This window comes from Alosa pseudoharengus, unplaced genomic scaffold, assembly GCF_046254945.1.
Source record: "Alosa pseudoharengus isolate Yale_2024_CS ecotype anadromous, Long Island Sound unplaced genomic scaffold, YU_APseudo_1.1 YU_APseudo_1.1_scf_17, whole genome shotgun sequence".
Lineage (NCBI taxonomy): Eukaryota > Metazoa > Chordata > Actinopteri > Clupeiformes > Clupeidae > Alosa > Alosa pseudoharengus.
In genome coordinates, this window is record NW_027468640.1 from 13,088,299 (window position 1) to 13,103,210 (window position 14,912).

At 41.3% G+C, this 14,912-nt stretch overlaps 1 protein-coding gene and 1 long non-coding RNA gene across 2 annotated transcripts; both read right to left on the minus strand.

Moving 5' to 3' along the window:
• Positions 1–5,366: 5,366 nt before the first annotated feature.
• On the minus strand, positions 5,367–8,263 carry LOC143127886 (uncharacterized). Its single transcript, XM_076289599.1, has 4 exons — positions 8,204–8,263; positions 7,907–8,065; positions 7,127–7,222; positions 5,367–5,846 (listed from the first exon to the last, which is right to left on the minus strand). The coding sequence occupies exons 1-4, from the start codon at positions 8,261–8,263 to the stop codon at positions 5,517–5,519; spliced, it is 645 nt and encodes a 214-aa protein (XP_076145714.1). The 3' UTR covers positions 5,367–5,516.
• A 797-nt stretch (positions 8,264–9,060) lies between these two features.
• LOC143127963 (uncharacterized) lies at positions 9,061–14,104 on the minus strand. The gene is made up of 3 exons (XR_012987749.1): positions 13,806–14,104; positions 12,752–12,916; positions 9,061–9,164 (listed from the first exon to the last, which is right to left on the minus strand). It is a non-coding gene; the product is annotated as an uncharacterized LOC143127963 (long non-coding RNA).
• Between the last annotated feature and the right edge of the window lie 808 nt (positions 14,105–14,912).

Genomic DNA, 14,912 nt, shown 5'->3' on the forward strand with positions numbered 1-14,912 from the left:
ATCCTGATTGCTTGGTGGATGAAGCTACTTGCAAGTCTGGTGGTGCGGGAGCGGAGGCTCCTGTACCTCTTTCCAGAGGGCAGGAGGCTGAACAGTTCGTGTGCAGGGTGGGTTGTGTCCTTGACAATCATTAGTGCTTTGCGGGTGAGGCGGGTGGTGTAAATGTCCTGCAGGGAGGGGAGTGGTGCTCCAATGATCCTCTTAGCTGTGTTAACAATGCGCTGGAGGGTCTTCCTGTTCTGATCTGTGCAGCTTCCGCCCCACACTGTGATGCAGCTGGACACGATGCTCTCGATGGTCCCTCTGTAGAATGTGGTCATGGCGGGAGGCGTGGCACTTGCCTTCTTCAATTTGCGCAAGAAGTAGAGGCGCTGCTGGGCTTTCTTCGCCAGTGATGCTGTGTTGGTGGTCCAGGAGAGGTCGTCGCTGATGTGCACCCCCAGGAATTTTGTGCTGCTCACTCTCTCTAATAACATTATTGCTTTACTGCATTACTGCCATGGCCTTGACTCCACCTATGTAAGAGGTGAATGTGAGGTGATGGTTACAGGCCATGGGTTAAACAGGTGCATCGTGGATGAGGTGATGCATAATATAGTTTATTCATGTAGCCGATTTTACACTCTCGACAAACTGTCAGTGGATCTGTCAAATAACTTTCAAGCGATCCAGCGAACAGTGACTGATCACATAAACCTAGAAGTTGTTCATACAAAATGTTTTTTAAATGACCTCAAAAAATAAATGAAAGATTACATAACTGAGAGTTAACTTAGCAATTCTGCATTCTTCAATAATACAGTACCAACAACAACAAATATTTTGTGGACAATAACAAAGCCGGGAAAGGTTTTGTATAGCTTTGCATAACCAATCAGTTTGAAGCATATTCTAAGCCTCTTTACTTACACATCATCAATCTTCTCTTTTAGAGTGGTGCCTACTCTTCTCTCCCTAACTCAGCTTGATTGGTGCACATCAATTGAATAAATGACTGAATGAAATGTAAAAAAAAACATCGAAAATATGTTTTTGTTAGTGTTGCTGTGGTGCAGTGCCATTAGGCTAATGCCTATTACTACATCATTAGCATTAGAATATGATCATAGCTCTCAGTGAGCTGTGATTGGTGAGTGTCTGGGCATGGCAGATGCCAGGCAGGTGGTATGATGCCAGTCCATGCCACATTTCCACTGCCCTTCCCCTCTTCCCTCCCTGCTGTCAGGTCGTGTGTGTGTGTGTGTGTGTGTGTGTGTGTGTGTGTGTGTGTGTGTGTGTGTGTGTGTATGTGTGTGCATGTGTGTGCGTGTGCCCAGCTAGCAGTGGCTCTGTCCCTTGCTCTGGCATGGTGTCGCGTCCAGAAGGACCGACCCAGCTACCTGCCTTGGCACTCTGGCCAGCTCTCCTTTGCCCTTTGGCAGAGGCAGCTTCGCAACAGCCGTGGCATTTGTGCCCGCCGCCACCACCTCATTCCAAGAAAGCTCGAGCTTGATTACTGCCGTGCCCCAATCACCTTAAACACTGATTGGATCCCCCACCGACAAAATACACGGAGAGCTGACCCATGCCGCCCCCTCTCTGCACTGTCCCCTCTGTCGAGTATATCTGGGTTAAGTAGCGGATCTGACCCGTGCACATTTCCGTAAATTGGATCCTAGTTTATATTGTGCCCCTCAGGTTTCATGCACTTAAAACATAATTGATTAAGAATTGTAAATTGACAAAGTGTTACGTATATTAGTGCATGTTTTGCAAGATGTGCTTTTTAGGGGTGTGGTGTTTTAGGGCTAGCCTTGCAACCTGCCTAAGCCGTAATTAATGAATGTGACCGTAGCTTGTTGTCAACCTGCCAATTTCTCCTCTTTTTCACACATTTCATTTAATATTTCAGATAGGGTAAACAGAAAAGGGACACCCTAAATTAATGCCATAATACATAATAAATAATAATACATGTCCAGGCATTAACTGTGTTCAGAGCGCATTTACATTTATACATATCATTTGGCAGACGAGTTTATCCAAAACGACTTACATTTTAAGCTATTAACATTTAAGCTACAGAGCTAGCTACAGCAATATAATAACATTTAAGCTATTGACATTTAAAGAGTATCCCCTCATTTACTACAGAGTGCACAGTGGTGTAGAGTAAACTGACACTATGAAGGATGTACACACAGACAACTAGCTACACACACACATACTGTACATAAACTCTCTCTCTCTCTCTCTGTCAGTACAGTACACACACACACACACACACACACACACACACACACACACACACACACACACACACACACACATAAACACACACAAACACACAAAACACACAAACACATACACAGAGGTAAGCTACACAGCACACACTCACTCTCTCACACCAAAGATTCTAGAGCGGAGCTCTGTTCTAGAATCTTTGTCTCACACACAAAATGTCAGCATTAAAATGTTTTTTTTCTTTCCCCTGTCATGATTTATGTGCACAATGTAGCCTATCAGCCTTTTGTGGTTAAGTTAAGCACTCGTTAGCTTAACTTAGTTAAACATTAGCTTACTGCATAATGTTTTCTCCAGTGGTGCTCAGACCTAATGCAATGCGTAGGCTAAGCATTTGAAATTTCACATAGCACATAGTCAAATACCTTGAAAATGAACTTTATTAGTTTAACAGTTGGATTGAAAACCAAATTGTCTGTAGTCTCCTTGTTTTATGTGACTGCTTAACAAATTGTTTCAACAATGTTTTCTTCTACGCGATTCACGCAAATTAAACGTGAAGCCTCTGCACTGCCGGCGCCATCGACTGGTCTGGCATATGCACTACAGCTCATGTGCACACAAGTTTTTTTTACCGGTGTCGTTAAAGGTGTGAAAGCGGTAAGAGAAAATTCACCCGGCGGTTTGGTATAGACGTAGCCTCTCTCTCTCTGTCACACACACACACACACCGGTGAGGTCACATTAAATGCAAGCAATGGCCTCTATTAATGAAGTGTCACACAAAGCCACACTCGATGTTATTTAGTAATTCCACAGCCCAGAACCTCCTAGTCCATAGAACCGGTGAAGCACCCGATTTGTTTCCCCCGGAATTCCTGTTTCCTGTTTTTCACTGTTTTGAAGTTCTTGCGTTGTTGCTAGGTTACCATGCGTATTCACAGTGCTGTATTGCGTGTTCCGTGTTTTCAGCTACGGTAACCGACTAGAGCTTCCGTGTAAAGACCTAGAGGGGAAACAAAGATTGTTAAGGTGGAGCAAGATACTTCGTCGTAGGCCATTGCTTGCATTTAATGTGACCTCACCGGTGTGTGTGTGTGTGTGACAGAGAGAGAGAGGCTACGTCTATACCAAACCGCCGGGTGAATTTTCTCTTACCGCTTTCACACCTTTAACGACACCGGTAAAAAAAACTTGTGTGCACATGAGCTGTAGTGCATATGCCAGACCAGTCGATGGCGCCGGCCGTGTAGAGGCTTCACGTTTAATTTGCGTGAATCGCGTAGAAGAAAACATTGTTGAAACAATTTGTTTAGCAGTCACATAAAACAAGGAGACTACAGACAATTTGGTTTTCAATCCAACTGTTAAACTAATAAAGTTCATTTTCAAGGTATTTGACTATGTGCTATGTGAAATTTCAAATGCTTAGCCTACGCATTGCAATGTTGCAAGAAAGCAAACGAAATAAGTCATTGACATTTGTTTCGTTTTAAATCACTTGGGGAGACAGGTTATATGATCCAGACCTTGCGTTCTACAGAACTACAGCCTGTGCGTTTTAAAATAGTCTTCATACACAACGCAATGAGTAGGCTAATAATTGGATATAGGTCATTGCTATGCATCTGCCAAAGTGTATGGTCATTACTTTAAGGTAATTACTTGGCACCCCGCATATACGGCAAACAATAGCCTAATATGACAACATTAACATTTTTCTTTTATTTACCACAAAGTCCGGTAATACAGCCTAAACCATGTAGGCATTAAGTCAAGTATCAGTAGCTTAATCCAAGTAGTTAGTTGTTTTATTTGTCGTCTTCCAGAAATGCAAACCAACATGGACGAGCGAGGACGCTCGTGCCCAAAACTAAACTCGTGCATGAGCTGTCATCTACCAATCAGCATGTAAAAACTGGTGCCGGAAGTTGCAACCATGTAACGCCATGTTTTCAAAAATGTCAGCGGCCAAATGATTAGGCTATGCATTTGATTTAAATGTTCAGGCTGCCAGTTGAGGCAAAAGCCAAATGTCCAACAACAGTTGCAGACTCTATGCACTGCAAAAAAAAAAAAGTTGGCTGAACTTGAAAAATAAAAGTCAACCGATTTCACTAACTTTTTCAAGTTATTTCAACTGCATTGTGCAGAACTTTATATTTCAATTTGCAGGACTCAATAAAGTAAGTAAACACTTCAACTAGTAGAACACAAAATGTTAAGTTAATGGGACTTAAGTTGGTACAGCTAGCTAAAACTCAATAATTCAAGTAAGAGGGGCTTAAGTTAATGCAAGTACCTAGAACTCAATAATTCAAGTAAGATGGGCTTAAATTGGTACAAGTAGCTAGAACTCAATATTTTGAGTAAGATGGGCTTAAGTTAATACAAGTAGCGAGAACTCAATATTTAAAGTAAGAAGAGCATAAGTTAGTTCAACTAATAAAAACACCTCAAACACCATGTCAGTTACAACAAATGTTTTATTTTCTCTCACTCTTAAGAGTGCAGTGATACTGTATAGTCTGAGAAGTGTTGGGGTCACAAACTGTAAAAAACAAAATGGAGCCAACTCCAAAAACATGGTGCTTTCAGGAAAAGCTACAAGCTAAAACAATGTCTTCACACGCAGAACAATTCAATGGCATGCACTTAGTTTGAGCCCAAAAGTGTGAATATTTCAGCAGAGCAGTAATCAAATATAAAAAATGCAGCCACATTTCCCATCCTTTCCTTTCATATGGCGTGCGTGCACAAGTTTCTGTGTGTTTGCCTGTGTGTCAGTCTGTATTGTCTTTCTCCCTCTTAAGAGCCTGGTCCAATGGCTGCATTTTCTAGATCTGTATAGTGTGTGCGTGTGTGTGTGTGTGTGCGTGCGTGTGCGTGCGTGAGTGTAACTGTTCCCCTATCTGCCAATTAGGAGAAAGACATAATAGAGACAGACAGACACACAGGCAAACACTTGTAAAGCACTCAGAACCACATAGAACCACCAAATTTTCTCATCCCCACTAGAACACAGGAGGCTAACTCTTCAGGTAATTTGGCCTACCTTCAACATGGCCAGGTATATGAACATCCAGCATTAAGCCAGTCCAAGCGGACATTTAGAGGTGCTTGTAGCATTTTAGTGTTTTTGTTGTAGCGGCGTTCTGTCTTATATCTGCCTCTGCTTAGTGACTCAGTGTTAGATGTGAAGCAATAAACAGCCAGCACTGGTTTCTACCATCAATGTTGTCAGACAGAAATGACAGTTCCTTCCTCCAAAGTTTAGACAGACAAACAGACGCCTATCTTAACAATTCGTAAAGCTTACGTCGAAGAGAAAGCGCTCTAGAGGAGCAGCTCTGAGCATCAAGTTCCACAAATATCTTCTGGATCACCTCAAATGTGTAACTAAGATCCTTTGGGTATTCCATGTTTGTGGCATACAAGAGTCCAAACAGGTATGCAACAGCAGATGGCAGATCTTTAATGTCTTCTAGGACCACAGTCTCTTCCAAGATGATGGCAATGTTAATTACTGTTGGAAGAGACTTCCTCACAGCAACATCATCTTCGAGTACTGTGAGGATGCCAATCTTCACATTTCTTGTGTAGATCTCTTCAGCATCAGTTTCCTGAGAAATCCAAGCAGAAACAAAGAAGAAAAAATCTAGGGTCAGTTTTAGACAGGCATCTCTATTTGGCATGATAACCTTGCCAGACTAGTAGCTTAATGGAAATTCATGTGTTCATTATTTGCCTACTGAAACTCAATGTGTTTCTGGGCAATGCAAATACATTATAGGTCCATGTGGGGTCCATTGCACTTAGGATATTTTAATGCATGCCATATCCCAGCTAGAGGGAATGGGCTTTCAGAACATGCATCATTTGGGATATTTAATCAATTTTCCCTACAGGCATTTCAATTGCCTATACAAGGCTAGGTTGCATGGTAAATGGGGAGATGGGAAAGGTGGGAATACTTTGTGTTATTTATATGATGCAAGCCATTAATAAAACAGATTCACAAATATAAGATGAAGAAACCTGTCTATAGGTCAGTCAAGCTCTGACACATTGAAACATACTCTGCCCTACTTGATGGCATGGACAGTACATAGTTCTGGAATGTAGTTGCAATGTATTTGCATTATTCAACGTCTACTAACTGCTGTTAAGCTTCACCTCTGCAAAGGTCATCATACTAATATGTAATGTGGACATATAGGAAGCCAAAAAGCATGACAACATTTGTGATGGGTGGTCTGGCTCATGGACAAGCTGTAGCATAGCATGGGTCATCTGCAGTAGGCTATCACTTTGAATCCAACATGCCAGTTCTAATTTGCATTTGAACACAACCACTGACAAGCGTGCAATTTACCCATGTCCTTTTTACAAAACAAACTAGGACTAGTTTATCAGGTAAATTATGCAACACTATTCTCTGCTGCATTTTGAACCTTACAATGGCAGCCTGGACTTTTAAAGGGACACCAGGCAACGTTTTCGTGTTAATTACTCATCTTCGTAAGTCGGTATATGGTTAAATGACTCATTACGGGGCGAATGAAGACTCTCTCGACCGCCCCTACTGCCTGTAGGAAGAATATCCCGCTTGCAAGTTCAGTGTATCCTACCCGCCGACCGAAGCAGGAAGGCTAACGAAACGCTAGAGATTGTTGCAAACGTGTGTATAATGGCAGAGCTGGCGAAAAAGCAGCGAAAACCCTTGACAGAAGACGTAAAGAAAAGGAAAAGAGCTTCAGACCGAGCGAGGGGGAGTTTCGTAGAGAAAAAGCATCAGGCTTGCCTGGTGTCCCTTTAAACCTTCTGTGCCGCATGGGGATTTTGTAGAGGATGATGGAAGGGAAGCCTGGGAGGAAAACAGATAAAGAACAATAACACTTACCAAGCACTTCCGAAAAAGGCATCCAGATTCTTCTTTTAGGACGAGAGGCAGTCCTTCCAAGGCTACTCTTTTCCTAAGGTCCATGATGTCTGACACCTGAGTATACATTGTGATAAAGAAAAAAATAATGTCAATTCTATTTTTTCCCTGGATGTCAATTAAAAAATAGATTTACACAACACATCAACAAAGAATAATGTGAATTGCTGCAGAATAATACTGGTGCTGTCATATGAATGCTCCCCCCCCCCCCCCCCCCCCCAAACAGCAATCAGCCTGTAGCACTGCTGAGCCTAAGTTAACTTTGAACCTTCAGGACACCTCTATTGTTGGGTCTGCCACTCACCACATCACCCTATACATTTTCTATGGGGTACTGGTCAGGAACGTTTACTGACTTACAACTGTCAACAGACCCAATACAGACAACCTGAAGGTAACCATCAGAGCAACCTGGGCTTTCAAAAGACCTCAGTCGTGTAAAAGCAGCCCCAAGCAAGTCTTGTAGGCATACATACACATATGTGTTAGAGGGACAAGATTTCTGTAATTTAAAAAAATAAAAACTTTTTTTGTTATGTACTGTAATATTATTTTTTTTAAACACTGGATATGGTTTCGATGGGCTCAAAGTCACAGTAATCAAATTTGAAACTAATGAAACTTGAAACACTTTGTGTGTAATGCTCTATAAGGGCTTTGACTTCAACTGAATTTCTGAAAAAATAAACCTTTTCAGTTTCGTAATTTTTTTGGATGCAGTGTATGGAAACAAACTACCTGGTCGTCCAGAGGAGCAAGCAGTGCAGTCAACTCCGATCCAGCAGGCTCCTTCTTCTTCCGGTAATACTTCATTAATGCTGGAGTGAATTTTTCAAGCGATGACTGGAATGTCACCATGAGGTCTATGTTGGTGATGCGGTAGAATTCGCGGCAAATCTGTTAAAACAGTGTGACAGAGCGTTTAAGACAAAGGACAGATAAACAGTTAGAGGTGAGCAACCAAATGGAATGGTATAGTAAATAGATACTGGCCTCATCTTTGAAGAACAGAGCAGGCCATCTGTCTCTCAATACTGTGACCAAAGGCTCAATGTCAACCACCTCTTGACGTCGGAAGGAAAAAGTAAGAGCCATCGTTTCTTTAACAAAGGTGCTATCAAACTTCTTCTTTTCGGTTTCTTTAATCATTTGTAGTCTTAAGTCATCAAGGGTTTCATCAGATTGGCCTTCGGGATGGGGTGGTAAAAAGTTTACCTCTGCTCTTCTTGCTTTCTTGAGGCGAAACCTCACCCCTTCTTCTGAATCTTGTTGTCTTTTGTTCACGCTCACTTCTGCATGTCCTGCTTTACGTAACTTACTCCGGTAGTTCCCAACTTTAAACCAAAGGCTTACAATCCATCCATCATACCCGGTTCCAGGACCATCTTCTGTGAGACATGGGTGCTTTTCTACTAGTGCTGCAGCAAAAAACTTCATATCTTGCTTTTCCGGGTAGCAACCAGATACAAAAATGGAGTCAACTAACGCGGTACAGATGGCAGATTTCATTTCTCTTGGGGGGACAATGGGAGTTTTGGTCTGCCTGTATATCTCATTGCCTTTTTTAAGACGAAGCTCAACATCAAGGGAGAATTTGGGAATTTCAATTGATCCTGGCAATGGCAAATCTTTGGATGTTTTAAGTCTTTTGTAAATGTTTGGAGAACCTAAATTCTCATGACTAGATATGCTTGCTGTGTCAAGTGACGACACCGAGTTTGTGTCGGACAGATCTGATGGAGGTGTCGTAGTATCATTAGAGGCTATGTTGTCCCACACAACTTTTAGGACTGCTTTGTCCGCAGGCAACTCATCTATGCTGTGTAAATTACAAAGAGCATTCCCAAACTCTGGATCTTCAAATTGCAAAGAAAACTGTTCAGTCAGTCCAAGCATCTCTCTGAGAATATCCTTAAGTCGATCCACAGATTCTGGCGGACAAGGAAGGTTGACCCGCCGAATATTGTCTGAAGATATACACACCCGTAACAGCATTCTGAGGAAATAAAATGCACAACAATGGAAGAATTAGTTACAGTATCTCACAAAAGAGAGTACACGCCTCCCATTTGTTTTAAGTAATATTCAGAGGAAGGTAAATCTATACTACTATACAAGCTGTACACTGACTACATTAAGTTATATCAAGTTTCATTTCTATAGTGCCGTCCCATGAAAATATATAATAAAATATTTGCAAAAAGTGATATTTGCAATATCACTTTTGTGTACGTAATCTCAAGCCTACCATATGTGCTATGTGTGGAGGAAAATCATTTATAGAATAAAATAAAAAAACTGTACACCTCAATGAAATATTATTTTAAACGCTTAAAAGGATATTGCACCATTTGGGGAATTACACTAATTTTCCACCTCCCCTTGAGTTAAACAACTTTTAGCTCCAGCCTAGCATAGATCATTGAATCGGATTAGACCATTAGCATCTCGTCTGCTAGCATCACGCGTAAAAGTGATTTCGGGTAATTTTCCTATTTAAAACTTGTCTCTTCTCAAGTTAGAAAGTGTAATAAGACTAACGGAAAAGGAAACATGGTGATTTTCTAGGCTGATGACATGGAACTATACTCCCATTCAGGCATCAATGGGGGCATCCGTGGCCTACTGGTTAGCGCATCGGACTTGTAACCGGAGGGTTGCCGGTTCAAACTGTGTGCTGAGTGTGTTTCACTAATTCACGGATTGGGATAAATGAAGAGACCAAATTTCCCTCACAGGATCAAAAGAATATATATACATAGGCGTAATAATCCAGTCATAACCAATTCCTCTGCAGCAGCTCAACCTTGTTGTTGGAAGTTAACCTACAGGGACTATTTTCAAGTGCTCCATGATATGATTGTGCTGCTGCACCCATGGTACGTTTGCAACATTTCTTAATTATTATGCCAGAATGAGAATATAGATGGCTGGATGAACTTGAGAAAGGTAAAAAACCATTGTTTAACTCAAGGGGAGGTGGAAAATGAGTGTAATTCCCCAAATGCTGGAATATCCCTTTAAAATACATACATCACAATGTTTTCACTTACCATTAATGCAATAGAAAAGCCTTTGGAGTAACAACAACACAACCTCCAACTGTATATGCCACCAACGGATGGAAGTCATTCAGCATGTCTGGGTCAAGGACACAAATCTCCCCATATCTGCTTTCTTCAATAATGTAAGACCTCATATGCTCGGTATACCACGATGTGACTTTCTTACAAAGAAATGACACGGTTTTCTGAAACACTAAACATTTCATTATCTTATAAAATTCAGGCAAGCCACTTAAATATCCCGCTGAAAGGATCAAACCTGACCTGTAACTGATCCCATCCACACACACATCACTAGAGACTGACACAGAGTTTGTGTTTGGGTATTTGTTTTCAACGGCTGACCTAAGAGGTGCCTCCAAGTCACAGGTTGAAAAAGGTTCGGCCTTCTCTACGTAAATTGCCTGCCTGAAAAGGTCACCACGATCTGAATAGTATGCCAGCATTTCCTGGTGTTTTGTTCCTAGTGTCAGAAGGATATTCTTGAAGTTTCTAGTGTCATGCACAACTTTTTTGAAGTAGCTGTGCTTCGCTTCAAAACGCATCGTCCACAATGACACCAGTGGGCCGAAACAATGAATCAAATGAGGATAATGATCCACAAAGTGATGCTTAGGCCGTAAGGGAAAATCTGGAAATGTTTCAATGACCAAGTTGCGATGGTCATTTATTAAACTAGCCATGTAACCCAGTGTTTCCTCTGAAAATGATGTACACACAGCCAACTCCACAATGACCTTCAAATCCATTAGGATCTCCCAAGAAGGTTCATTTTCTGGAATGCGGTGACCAATCATGAGGGGAAGCAGACGAAGGAGGGTCCAATTTTCGTGTGCATTCCCTCCAACAGTACCCTTTTTGAAACACGACTTGGCAATAATCTTGGGCTTATTCACTTTGTCAGGGTCTTGGTATGTGAATGTCTTGATATACCTATTTAGGTCCTTATGTGTGAGAAAACCTTTGGCTATCAAATCCTGCAAACACACTGCTAACTCCACTGGCACAATGCCCTCAAATAGGTCATGGAGCACATCAGGTGGAAACCCTGTAATGGGGTGAAAGTATGACAAAGCCTTACTCAATGCACATTCCCTTTTCACCCCAAAGACATGTGTGCTGCCACTACTTTGCAATGTCTCCACATGAGAGTTGTGTTCCTCAATGGTTCTCAATTTGAAATCCCTGACCTTTGTGCACTTAATATCATCCTTGGAAGTTACACAAAATCTGCAGTAGTTGGTGGCACTAAAACATTCCACAAATCCTGCCAAACTGTTTGCCCCAAGGTTATCTGCACAGACACAAAAGACTGTCCCTTTCAAGTGCCGATTAAGACCAGCGACAAACACCCCCGTTTGCTCCAAAAGTTGGATCTCTCGCGTTAAAGGGCTCAGGAATTTCTCATAACCAAAGGTGTGAACATCGTCACTGTTCCCAAGTGTAGCCAGCTGAATAGAAGTCAGATTAGAGCGGTACTTTGGTGGCAGATTGAGCAAAGACCAGTACACAGCCACAATCTTATGTTCCTTCTTAGACGTACCGAGAGGATTGCACACCTCAAACTCATCTATATACAACCCCAAGGAAATGTTAGGATCATCCTCACTAAAAAGTGCATTGGTTTTATAGTAATGGCCATCTTGGAATGATTTGAGCTGTCCAGAAGCTGAGTTGTGATCAAACACCATTTTGTCAAAAACGTCTGCATTAGACAACAGGTTATTAAGGGTGTCAAGAATAGAAACGTAAATGAAAGAGTTCTTACGTGTTCTTTCAAAAAGATATTCAATTGGCTTCAAAATTGAGAAATGTTCTTTGAAATACAAGTCACGTCTGTACTGTGTGGATAAACTACCCCGTTCGGAAGTGGTCTGAATGATAGGGTTAGATTCAAACATGGCATCAGTGACTTCCTGAAGGATTGCTGAATCTTTATCTATGCCATGCTTCCTGAAAATATCTGTTATTTTTTTAACAGCCAGTTCATTTGCCAGTTTCTCAATATCATTGAGCTCTAAAATGATTTTCTGAGTAGCATTCTTAGTGACATGTAGAACTGTTTGCATTGACAAAAATAAGGATGCAAGCTTGTGTTCCAGTGCATCAGTGTCAAAACTTTCAAGAAATGGTTCATCTGCCTCTGAATCTATGGTAGCATGAGTAGAGGGTCCTTCGTCCCCATCATCAAAATCATAATCATTACTGTCTATCTCAGAGTCAGCACTTCTTAATGTATCTACAAGGACAGCTGCAGATTTGATGTCTTTGTCTGTGTGATTTCTGTGATTCCTACACTTGTGAATGTTGAAATTAGCAACATTCTTTATTTTATGCTCACAGCCAACAAATGGGCATGTTATTACTGTACCACTCCTCAAATGCCCTCGAAGATGTGCAAAATATTCACAAGCAGTACAAGCAATTTGGAATGAGCAATAATCGCACTTGAATGTTGAAGAGATTTTAGTCAACGTATTTTTGGCATGGTAGCGTGCAACATGACATTTTAAAGTACCTGATGTCCTAAATGTACAGACACAATCAGGATAGGGGCAGGGCCAAGTTCTTGCTTGATGACCTTTAGCGTGTACAAGCCTGTAGTGATTTAGAAGTGCCGTCACGTCCGAGTGAGCAAATTTACATTTCTTGCATTGCATCACAATTTCGAGGGAGATGTATTCTGTGGGGATGAAACAAAACAGAATAAAAAGAGATTACAGTATCTTAAATGCCATTCTTAAAAATGCAATACATGCATTGAAATATGTTAAACTATAACAATTTGGGCAAAATCAGACAACTTAAAGATCACAGAATATGTACTAGTTGCCACAACTTTTGACTGATATTGTACAGTCAATCACCTTAAAGATTTCAAAGGCCTAGGTAGTAACTAACAACTTAGCCCTTAGCCTACAAAGAAAAAAAATATCCCAATAGGGAGCATCAAACTAATGTAAAACCTACACTGCCGCGGAACCACGTGATTTGATAACCAGCCATTATTCTGGTCACAGCCAGAGTAAAGGTGTTGGTAGAGATTTGTATCTTTTCACTGATTGTGACTGATTTGATTATGGCTTTAGCTACAGTTATGCAGCACAACAATAAGCAGGAAATACTTTCACGTGTCCGGGCACATCTTTGGGCTTTCTTAAGATTGTAAAATCGTGAAAAACGTCAGTGGGACAGTGTAATGTAGCTAGCTTAACCAGCTTTGGTTAGATGCTAGGCTGCTAAAAACGATGCTGCCCCTCGGCTATATTGGCTAAACGTCTAAATATTAGCCTGAGGCTCGAATGAAATGTAGAGCTTGTAAAGCTATATGTTACCCAGCATTTAATGTCGTTTAACGTTACACAGGTTCTGCGTTAAGTTAGAGGATGAAGAACACGTTCATTTTTGGCTATGACTGATTCAGTTTGGCCAACGACTCAATGGTTTTTCAATGTTTCAGATGATAAAATATTTGCGTGGTTGGTGCAAAAACGTACGGTAGCCTGTCATATTATCCCTAAATTCGCGTAATAGACTGTATGGTCCAAATGGAGTGAAATATATCAACTTACCCTTTCCAAACGTTGTAGTTGCGACAGCGTGGTCGAGATTCGTTTCCAATCCTGCCTTCCTCCAGGGGAATCCCCGTAGTTGGTACAAATGCGCATGCGTGAACTTCAAGAATCTCACTCTGGCCCAGATACTTGACAATTTAAGTTTTGTCAACTGAGCTATTCCACTTTACAATGTTAAATCGATGGAATGGTTGAGATTAATGATAATAACAAGTTTGGAAAGCTAAATGAAGGTTTTGAGTTTTGTGTGCTGAAAATCTTTTGTAAGCGTAACAGATGCCAAGTTTGATTTTTTACAGTGTGCCTGCTCGAACCACAATACCCGAGGGATGTGCGCTTCTATCGGAAGTTTAACTTGCGTTGGCTTCATTTCGTCTGCCTGCAAATGTAGCCTAGGCTTAACAAGCTGCAAATTCACACTGGGTGCAGCAAAAATCCCAGCTATCCACACGTTTCTTACATACCATGTCTACTTAATTAATAGTCATTTTCGTTGGATAGCCTATTGCGTAATAGGCCTATACAACCTGTCCAAATATAGTATTTAGGGATCATTATTTGTGAAGCCTAAAGTGACACAATATTGATTCGCATCGTTTATTATCACATATGAACATCACATTAAATAACCTAGGACTTCAGAGACAGGGCAAACTTTACCACCATTCCCAAAATGTTATCCCAACCAATTAAATGAATTTGCGCTTATAACGAGGTGAAGCGCGTTCCCGAACAACTTCTTTTCCTCTGAGGGAATGTCCAATCTTCATCAACGACATACCGTTGTACCTTACGTTGTCTCCGTCTGTAACGTGGAATCTAATAGGCTAATTCTAGCTGGTGCCGGAAACGAACACCCATGAAACACCATTTTCGTAAAAGATGGCTGCGGTCAATTTCATGCTTTTTTGGCTGAAGTAGCTAGCCTAGCATGGGCCATTGAAATGAATGGGGGCGGGACTTAGTCACTCTCTCCAGTTATATATAATACCTCCATGATGTCTATGGGCGCGAAATGGGGATCGAATCCTGTCTCCATAAAGAGGCGTGTCGATGACGTATAGATGAGCGTACGTTGCAACCGGCCAACAGCAACGGCATAAA